At 59.5% G+C, this 10,689-nt stretch overlaps 1 protein-coding gene across 2 annotated transcripts in view; it reads right to left on the reverse strand.

Annotated features, from left to right (window-relative positions):
* Positions 1 to 9,176, reverse strand: part of UHRF1 (ubiquitin like with PHD and ring finger domains 1) — a 30,933-nt gene extending 21,757 nt beyond the window's left edge. The window contains exons 1-2 of one of the 2 annotated variants that reach the window (XM_087425686.1): positions 9,019 to 9,176; positions 7,622 to 7,788 (exon numbers count right to left, since the gene is read on the reverse strand). In XM_087425686.1, coding sequence (XP_087281812.1) covers positions 7,622 to 7,774 — 153 coding nt within the window. In that variant the 5' untranslated portion in view covers positions 7,775 to 7,788; positions 9,019 to 9,176. Of the gene's footprint in view, positions 1 to 7,621; positions 7,789 to 8,408; positions 8,426 to 9,018 lie in introns of those variants that run through there. The other variant, XM_087425685.1, reaches the window with a different exon arrangement.
* Between the last annotated feature and the right edge of the window lie 1,513 nt (positions 9,177 to 10,689).

The following is a 10,689-nucleotide window of genomic DNA, read 5'->3' on the forward strand; positions in this document are numbered from 1 at the left end:
CCTACTGGATGCCAGGAGCTCCCCCGTGTGACAGCCACAGACGTCCCCAGACACGGCCCCATGTCCCCTGGGGGCAGAATGCCCTGGTTCAGAAGCAGCCCCCTGAAGAACAGGGAGAAGAGAGAGGGACAGATACACAAAAGATCAACTTTCCCTCCTTCCCAATTTTTACAAAAATTGGCAGTTCAAAGGGTGGTTCAAAGGGCTGGCTACCATGAATACACAAACAGCCCCGGGGTCACAGGGAAGGCAGGTTCCAGGGTCCAAGGTCCTTCACAGCAGTCTACTCATCACAAACCTGAGAATCTGGCGGATGATGACCCCTCACCCCCAGAACAACGCATCCGACACTCGTCTACAGCTTCGGGGGCTCCCAGGGCCCTCTGAATCCTGCCCTGGACGTCCAGGGCCAATCCACCTGTTCACCCAGCAACGAGAGAGGCTCCGATGTGCCTGGGGACCATGGGAGGCCCGGGAGGATGAGACACGGCGCCAGCCCGCCAACATGGGGCCAAAACAGGACAGCCGGGACACCACCGAGGTGACACGGATGGGAAGGAAGAGAGAAGCCAACCTGTATACGTATGTTCACAGTAGCCTGAGGGTGGAAACAACCCAAGTGTCCCCTGATGGATGATGGATCCACACAATGTAGTCCATCCACACACTGGAATATGACACAGCCATGAAGAGGAGTGAGGCCCTGACAGAGCCAAACCGTGGATGGACCCTGAACACACAATGCTCAGTGAGAGAACCAGACACAAAAGGCCACGTGGTGTGAGTCCACTGATGTGAAATGTCCAGAACAGGCACATCCACAGACAGGAAGTGGGTTCACGTTTGTCGGGAGCTGGGGAGTGACTGCTAACAGGGATGGGTTTCTTTTCGGGTGATGGAATGTTCTGGAATTAGACAACGGTAATGGTTGCAAATCTCTGAATAAACCGAAAACCACTGCATTGCATACTTTAAATGGGTGAATTATACGGTGTGTAATTGATCTCTCAATAAAGCTGTTTTTTTTAAAAAAAAAAAAAGGAGAGAAGTCAATCTGGAAAGGTTCCATACATATGATTCCAACTCTAGGACATTCCGGAAAAGGCAAAACTATGGAGACAGTAAGTAGATGAGAGGTTGTGGGGGTAGGGGGGAGGGCGGGATGAACAGGCAGAACACAGAGGATTTTCAGGGCAGTGACACTATTCTGTGTGATCCCACGATGGTGGATCCATGGCATTCTACGTCTGTCCAAACCCACAGAACATACAACGCCAGGAGTGACCCCTCATGTCAGCTCTGGATGACGATGATGTGTCCATGTAGGTTCATCGATGGTAATAAACGCACCCTGCGTGGGGGGAGTGGATAATGGGGGCGGCCGAGCACCTGGGGGAGGGGGTATACGGGAAATGTCTGTCTCTTCCTCTTCATTTTGCTGCGAACCTAAAACTGCCCTAAAAAGTGAAGTTAACTGATTTACAAACATGGAGAGAGACAATTGTCCCCAGTGTAACAGTGACAGGGAGGGCAGCGGAGGGCAAGCCAAATGGCCTTAAGAAGGATGAACAAGACGCCCGCACCCTGGGGTCCGGCACCTCCATGGCCAGGCAGACCCCCCTCAGCACTGCGGACACTCGGGGCCGGGTCACTCTCTGTGGGGGGCTGTCCTGGGCTCTGTGGGGCACTGGGCAGTACCCCCAGCCTCTACCCAGTGGATGCCAGGAACACCCCCAGTTGTGACAACCACAAATGTCCCCAGACACCCAAGTGTCCCCAGTGGGGCAGAACTGCCCCCAGAGAGGACCACAGAGCCAGAGAGACTGTCACCCGTGCGCCTGAAGGACACGCACACCGGTGTTCACACTATGTTCACGGCAACGTATTTGCAAGCAAACTGTGGCTTATTCGTACAAAGGAACGTCACACAGCTGTGCGTGACAACTGAAACAGACGCACCGCCCAAGCACATCGAGGGACACGAGGATGGTTTCAGGGGACAGGAGATGCGGAGCCACCTGGACCACAGACGGGCAGGGCAGGGGCAGGGGCCGGGAGGGACACGGGGGTGGAGGCCGGGCTGGGGAGAGGGACAGAGCTAAGGGAGGAGGCAAGACGCCCCAGAACGGAGCTGGGGGTACGGAGGGTGAGGGGAAGCGAGGGTCGGGACCGGCCCAGGGGCCACGGCTGGTGTGGCCAGGACGACCGTGGCAGGAGGAATCCCGATGCGGGTTCCGGTGGAGCCTGATGCAACAGTGGGGGAGTGGGCTGCAGCCCCCCCTGCTCCTCTCTCCTGGTGTTTTCTACCCACAACACCTCCCCCCATCAAGCCCCAGGCGTCCACAGCAGGGCAGAAAGCCAGGCTGGTGTGCCCCCTGGTGGAAGGGCCCAGAACAAGGCTCAGACAGGGCAGGCCGTGGGCAGGGAAGGGGCATGCAGGCTGGGCCAGGCCAGCCCGGGGCTCCGCCTCCAGAATGTAACTCACGAGCGAGCTGGTCTGGCTGCTTCTGGAACTTTCCAGAAGGGCCCCGCGGTCAGCAGAGAGCAGCTTGCACAGCTGTTTGCTACGGCGAGAAGGTGTGTGTCGCGGGCCCCTCTCCCCGCATCGTGCTTGCCCAAAGCTGTGCACGAACCTTCAGGAACCACAGGCGGAGAGGCTGGGCCAGGGCTGCCCCATGCTAATGTGTTCTCTGTGCGGTGACAGAACATTCTAAGTCTGGGTTCGTGATCAAGATCCTAAAATTCCATCAGAGGCTATGAACATTAATAAAAGACATAAAACCTAAATGACAGTGAGCTGCATCTAATGCCAGAGGTTCTAACATTTAGATGAAACCCGATGTTAAAATCCTATAAAACCAAAGTTTCCGCTGAAAATCCCTTAGATTGCCTACAGTTTGGGGCAGATACCCCGTCCAGCAGATTCAGGCCTAAATGCACAAGTGCCCACGGCATTGCAATTACATCTCTTTCTCTTTTTGAACCCCAGTGTGCTTGCTGGACACCTGGGATTCTGCACCATGCACATCGTGTGAAAGCTACAGCAACACACATACGACGTGACAAGCGAGCACAACGGCTCCTTTTGGAAACTGGGACGACGAGCCCGCCGTGCCAGCTGTTTCTGCCGCTCTCTGCCCCTGTGACATCTCGGGGGAAGCTTCTCAGGGTGCTCAGCGCGGCCCAGAGGCAGGAAATGAATGCCACTGGGTTTGCGAGTGGGGTTCCTGGGTCGGCTGAGAGGCAGCAATTTCAGCGAGAGGTGGAGGGGACAGGAACCGGGGACACGGGGGGCTCAGGGAGGGCGGTGTGCGCCCTGGACCACGATGGACCAACAGCCGAGGGGAAGGGGGCGCTTATGAGGGCCCGACGGGCTGGGCGTGCAGGACAAAAAGGAAGAGAAAACCACGCTGGCTCTCTCTCCGGGGGTGCGGCCCGGCCCCCCACCTTCCCGCCTCGGCCTCCAGCCTCTGCAGCACCCGGAGGTGCAGGCCGGCCAGACAGACGGACAGAGAGACGGGGGGAAAACGCACGGAGCAGGATCCCCGACGTGGCACAGGGGATACAACTTCCCTCCGGGGGGGCAGAGTGCACAGTACAATCCCTCCCTCACATCCCCAGCCTGTCACACACACACACAGAGGGTGACCACTGAACTCTGCCCTTTGACCCTGCAGGGCCACAGCTGAGAATACGCCCTGGAGTGGCATTTTGGGGTCCACGAGGCTCAAACTATTGTCACAATGACACCACAATGTTACCTGCCATCTTCACTCTCACGGGCTCACGGGGGTACAGAGGAGACCCCAGATCCTACATGATGTGAGACGACACGACGGTTCTGACACCCAAAGGGACGTGCGCACGTGTCCCCTCAGGCTGGAATCTCCTTGGCTTTCGATTTCTAATACAAGAAAAACAACACCATCCACAGCCACAAAAGCTCTCCGGGGTCCCCCCACCGCTTTGGAGGGTGGAAAGGGGCCCTGAGACCAGCGTGAGAGCTCCTGCCCCGGAAAAGCTCTTGCAACACAGTGCCCCGGGGGACCTGTTCCAGCACATTCCACGGCAACGCCGTTCCTAACAGTAAAACCTGGAAGCACACACCCGAGAGGCCAGATGGAAGCTCGGGGTGTAAGTCACACCCCACAGCCAGCATGACGGTTCTGGACTACAGCTGTTCCGTAAATAAAGTTTTACGGGGACTCGCGTGGGACAGGCCCCTTCATTTGCGCCCCGTCTATGGCCGCTCTCCAGCTCCGGTGGCAGAGCCGAGCTGTCCCCACGGAGACAACTGTTTACTATCAGGCCCTTTGCAGAGAGGGTTTGCTGACCCCTGGCTTGGAGGGCGTGCCCCCCAGCTGGGAGCTCTCAAGGGAAGGGGACCCTCCCTCACGCAGCCTGAAGGACGGGTCTCTGGGAGGGGGCCGTCGTATCTGCCGCCCGACCCTGCCCTTCGGGACAACACGGTCGGCGTTCAGAAAAGGCCAATGCAGCAGGGACGTTGGGGGGGGGAGGGGCACTGTGACCTGAGCGATCCTCGCAAGGCCACCATCTCAACTGATCTTTCCGACTGACCTCAACACAGCCTCTTGAGCTGTTTTCCCAAAGTAAACTGTCTACTAAATTAGTAGTTCTCAACTAGAAGCGACTGCCCCCCAGGGGACACTGGTGATGTTTGGGGACATCTGTGGGGGAGCTCCTGGCATTGAGTGGGTGGGGCCAGGGATGCTGCTCAACCCCCCACGGTGCCCAGGACACCGCCCCCCCCAGAATGATCCGGCCCCAATGTCAGCCATGCCGAGGGGGAGACTCCGAGCTGATCTATCGAGTCTTCACTGAGCCAGGCACGGGCTCAGCCCTTCCTGTCCGTTACCCACCCCCCCGAATTCTCGCCGTGCCAGGACGTGGCGGGTCCACAATTAGCCCGCGGGGGTTGGCGTGAAATCACAGACCGAGTCACCGGCCAGAGCCAGTGGACCAGGCCACTGGAGAAGATTATGTCAAGTGCAAAGCATTGTACCTGGGTATTAAAGGCACCACAAATGACAGCTATTGTTATCTTTATGGGCAGCCAAAAAAAAAAAGCGCCAGATGCCTGTCGCCCTTGCCCAGGCTGGGCCTGCCGCCCGAAGTCCCTTCCCCCATTCGTCTCTGCATTTCCGCCAATCAAGCGACATAACCGCCAACCTATTCAGCCTAAACAAGCCAGCCACGAAACCCTCCCATATCCTGAAGAAAGACTCAACTGTGTTCTGCTTTAGCGTCTCAGCCGACCTCACTGCAGACCCGGGACTGCAATGCCGTTTCTTTAAAAAGGGAGGGAGAAAAAAAAAAAAAGATCATGAACATTCTAGAACATTCTGGAAAAACAACCGCTCTCTTGCACCCGCTGGAAACGGCGCTGCTTCCTACTGCCATGAGCCAGGTCTGTTTGCAGGCTTGACTGGCTGGCTCGGAGCTGCGGCTGCTGCTGTGTGCCTTCGTCCCCCACCCTCCCGGCACTGTCCACACCCCCGGGCGGCCGAGCAACCTTGAGGAAATTGCATCACGCTCTGAGGCCTGGCTTCCTTACCGGAAGACAGAAACGACTCCGCATTCCCTCACAAAGCCGCCGAGCGGGAAGGAGCACCGGGAGGGAGAAGGCGCAGCAGTTACAGAGGTTACACGGGAAGATGGGACCTTCCGAGAACTAACAAAGCCACAGTGTCTCTGATAACCAACATCCTGACGACTGAAGGCACGATGGATGCGTCTAACGCACATCGGTGTTCCTGTCATCGCCACGCTTGATAACTGACACAGATGCTACGAAGGCTTTTACGTGGACCGAATACTATGCTACAAATGAAGGAAGACAAGGGATCGGTTACGCGGGTGTAGACGCTTGTCAAAACGCCAACTACTCCGCTTAAGCTGTGTCTCTCTCACTACACACAAGTTTTACCTAAAAAGAAACAAGAACCACAAACAAATATTGAACTCTAGTTAAGGACGGGCACGCTGAGGCGTCTTAGGGTGACGCGAACTAGTGTCTGTAACTGACTTTGAAATGTATCCCCAAAATAAGACGGATCGGTGGACGGACAGAGGACAGAAAGAATGCTACGTGGTAAAGCGAATACGCAGAATGTTGCTGGTAAAAATCTACGGGGTGACGTTAAAGTGTTCGGGGCTCTTGCAACTTTTCTGCGTTTGAAATGTAAAAATTAAAACGCACAGCGCCTGGCACATAGCTGGCGCTCAAAAATGATCGCTCCCCTGAACCTGATCCCACCCGCCTCTGCACTATGCCGAGAACTGTTCAGCAGCCACACGCCAGAGGTTTCCAGAAACCGCGGAAGGGCCTTCTGCTGAACAGACAGACTGAGTGGCAAATCAACATCAGTCTGGATGCCACGAAAATGAGCCACCGTCGGAGGAGGCGGGAGAGACAGCACCCCGGCTTTTCTCAGCTCGCCCGCGAATGCACAGTCAAATCCCCAAGTCCGCGGGCTGGCTTCCCCTCCCCAGGCGGGGCGGGGACACTCAGATTCTTAAGACATTCAAGTCATCGTCGCTCTCACAGGAAGAGGCTCAAGTTCTCCAAGGGCACCACAAGCCCGAGAAATTAATCATCAGCTCTCTTTTCGGGTAAGCGCACAGGATCCTCCCAGCCCCCAAAAATCCTGGCCCAGCGCGGGGCGTTTACTTTCCAATCTAGACACCAGATGGCGGCAGTCTCCAGTCCAAAATGCGACAACAACGAAGTCGGGCACACACACAGCCCAACTGAAGACTTTTTAATCCAGTCGTCTCTTCTCCGCTGTCCCTACAGGCCACCAACTCCAGGACGAGCCCAGCAGACGGGGGCGACACTCTCTGTCTTACCATTGTACCCCACCTTGGAAATCCCACTCGCAGTAGGTCCCACCGTCCCCCCAAAGACACCGACAAAAATGGAAACCCCTCCGTGCCACTGAAGAAAGCATCCCAAACGTGGGCAGCTGAGACAGCAAGGGTGGCCATTTTAAACGGCTCAAACAAGGGGCCGGGGAGAGAGCGCAAGGAAAGGAGACAGGAGAGGGCCAGCAGACCCCGCGGAAAGCCGAAGCCCCCCGTTCCCGGGCAGCCCCGCTGGAGAGCAGGCCCAGAGTGGAGGAAATCTCTGATCACCCAACACCATCTCCGGCCTCTGAATACGCTGATCCAAATTTCTAGAAGCCAGAGCCTGCAGGGGCTAATGCTAACTAGGCGCAGGCTGTGGGCCATCGCTGTGTGTTTCAAAGAAAAACCCGGTCTCTTGCGTCCTGGTGTATAACCGATTCTGGGCTCTTCCTTGAAATGCATCAGCCCTGTCGGCCACCTCTAACTTCTTTTTCTAGGAATTATTCTGAGGGGAGCTTCAAAAATAAAGAAGGGAGTTACAGAGCCCAAACGCTACAGACGCCGGTGCCTCGGGTGCCGGCTGCCCACCCGGTGTGTCAGCCTGCGAGTGAGCCTTTGTTCCTGGCTCAGCACTGGAGGTTTCTGTGGAGACGTGCAGCGGGACAGGACGAGGGGGGAGCAGTGGACATGCGGTGCCTGGACGAGGCAAGAACAAAGGTGGCGGGCGGGCGGGCAGCCTGCAGGGCGGGTTTACCTGCTTGCCCCTGTAGAACAGCCTCTGCAGGCCGGGCTCCACGTGAAACAGCTCCTGGATCTTCCTCCTCAGCTCCTCTACCTTGGTCAGCCGGGACAGCGAGTCCACGGTGTGGGTCACCTTCCCGTCCATGGTGCGAACCTGGATCCACATGGTGCCTGCTGGTGCTGGAGGGGGAGAGAGGGGACCCCTCAGTCAGTTCTGCCGCTGCCAGGCTGTGCCATTCTCAGGTCACTCGTGCTTTTGTCCAGCCTGGGGACACCAGGAAACTCCGGGAACGCCCTTCCAGCCCCCTCCTCCCCATCGATTGCCAGAGCTGGCCCAGGGCCTGGCAGAGTAATTAACGAGTTAATGCATTAAGGACGAACACCGGTGCAGTATTAAAGAGCAGTAAGAAATTAGGGGAGGACGAAAGGCATCTTGGACCGCTCAGTCCAACCCCCCTCGCCTTTCACAGGGTTTTAAAAAACCCCAATGTCCAGAGGAGCGAGGAGGACACAGCCAAACCAGGAAGGGCCGACTTTGTTCATTCATTCATTCATTCATTCGCTCCCTCCTGGATTAATACTGAAGCCAGGGGGAAACCCAACAGTCCGGCGCGGCTTGCAACTTCAGAAGTCCCGGGGAACTCAATCAAGCGTGCCCGGACGGGAGGGACCCCACCCGGGACCCGCGAGCCCCCGACCCCCGGGGCCCCCGCGCGCGTGCGCGACACGGCCGGCCCCGCGGTGGCCATGGCAACCGGCCGCCCCGTCCCGGCCGCCCCCGCGCGCGCCGCCCCACTCACCTCGGCCCCGCGGCCGCCCCGACGCCGGCTCGCCCGCCCCGGCCCCCGACCCCGGCCCGGCGCCCCTCTTGTGCTCCCGCCCGCCCGCGCGGGCCACGCCGGCGCGCCCACGCCCACCCCCTCCGCCGGGACCGGCCGGGGCCCCGCGCGCCAAGTCCCGCCCCTGCACTTGGGCCGCCTCGCTGATTGGCTGCGCCGCGCCCGGCCGCCCCGCCCCGCTCGCTCCCCATTGGCCCAGACGCGCCCGGGGAACGAAGGGCGCGCGAAATCGGGCTCGGGCGCGACAATTGAATCGCGGGGCGCCCCGCGCGCAGGCGCGGAGCCTGACATCCTCCCCCGCGGCGCGCCGGGCCCTCCCCCACCCGGCCGGCGCGACCCCCGCGGGGCGGCGGCGACGATCGGCTCGCCGCGGCCCCAGCCCCGGGGCGCGGGGAGGACTCCCAGGGGCCGGCCGGGCGGGGGCAGACCCGAGACGCGTGCAGGGCAGCCCCGGGGCGGGGGGCGCGTGCGCCCCTGCTGGCTGCGCGTCCCGGGCCGCCCCGGAAAGTTGTGCAAAGTCTCCGCGCCCGGTGCACCGGGTGCCCCCGGCCCGATCCGCCCGGCCGCTCACCTCTCCGGCCGCCCCGATGCACTCGCCTGCCTGCGCGCCTGGCCCGGCTGGGGATGGCGATGGCGCCGCGTGCGTGGCCCGGACCCCGCGCGGACGTGCGTGCGACCCGGAGCGCCCGGACGGCCACCACTGCCCGCCGCGCTGCCAGCTGCTCTGATTTTTTTCCCGCGAAAACTCGGCGTTTGGGAGTTGCGGGGCCGCGGGAGGCCGCGCCGGGGGCGGGCGCCTGCCTGGTGATTGGCCGCCACAGTGGCGGGAAGCTAGAAAGGGGGTGGGGGGCGCCCCCGCCTCTGTCCACCCCCCCCTCCGCCCAGCGGGCCACGGCCCCGCCCAGGCCTGCGCGGTCTGCTGGGCGCGCCCAGCGTGCAACGGGGCCCAGTGGCGGGACCTGGGCGCCCCCACCGTGCGTGCCCCCCAGGGTCCCTAGGGACCCCTGGGGCAGGGACCCCCCCCAGAGTAGAGACTCCTTGACCTTCTAAAGTCCGTTCCCGCAGCCCCCCTTCCTGGGCACTCATTGACCAGTAGGACAAGGAAGGCCGGAATCAATGGCTAAACAGTGCAGGAGAATATGGGGGACCCTCTAGGAGACCGCCTGCACCCCGATGGCCAGCCTGATCGCCCCCAGCCCCATTTCCTAGCGTCAGGGCCCGCCAGTGCTCCCCACCCTGCCCACCCGCAGAGCTTGTTTGCTGATTTTTCCCGCCTCGTTTTCCCGCCTTCTCCGGGCTGTCCAGGCGGGCAGGGCCGCCCTGCCCCCTCCGCCCTGCCTGCTCCGCTCTGGCCAGTCTTGGCGGGCACACAGTGACCCACGCTGGGCACCTACAGAGCGCCTGGACAGGGTACTCAAAACTGGGGGGCCCAACGGTGGGCAAGACCACCCCGTTCGTGGTCTCTGGGAGGGTCAATTCTTGTCCGAGCCCACAGGCAAGAAATGAATAAATCAAGCTGATCATTTCAGATACTATCACTTGCCATGAAGACGGGACAGGAGCTGGAGAGTGACCAGCGGCCATGTGGGGGGTGGGGAGAGAGGCTATTCCGGTGAAGGTGGAGAGGTGGGCCTCCCTGAGCAGATGACATTTGAGCTGAGATCTGAGACCAGAAACCAAGAACAGATGGGTCCAGGAGGGACGGGCAAGCTCCAAGTCCGGAAAAAGTTTAAAAGTATATATATCTATACCGCGCGCAGCCAGGAGGCCAGCCTCGCTAGGCGGACTCAGCAAAGGGGAGGGGAGGGGGGTGAGGTCAGAGGGGTGTCATATAAGAACTCACAGGCCACCAGGAGGACTTTGGTCTTTCTCTTGAGAGCAGCGAGGAGCATGGGACAGCTGTGAGCAGAAAAATGATGAGCTCTAATTTATGTTTTCACAGAGTTTTTCTAGCACTGTCACGGAGTCCCTTGTGTCTTGGCACCGGTAGTTCTGCTTTTGTTCCCCAGATGGTAGACGGAAGAATGGGCCCCCCAAGGATGTCCACATCCTAATCCCTGGAACCTGTCAATATGGTACCTTCTGTGGCAAAAGGGACTTTGCAGGTGGGATTAAAGATCTTGAGATGGGGAGATGATCCTAGATTATCCGCGTTGGCCCAGTGTCATCATTAGGATCCTAATAAGAAAAGAGAGACAGTCAGCGACAGAGAAGGAGATTTGACAACAGTGCAGAGGTTGAA

The sequence above is a fragment of the Ceratotherium simum genome, chromosome 39, assembly GCF_057802395.1.
Source record: "Ceratotherium simum simum isolate JZ-2026a chromosome 39, ASM5780239v1, whole genome shotgun sequence".
NCBI classification, from domain to species: Eukaryota; Metazoa; Chordata; class Mammalia; order Perissodactyla; family Rhinocerotidae; genus Ceratotherium; species Ceratotherium simum.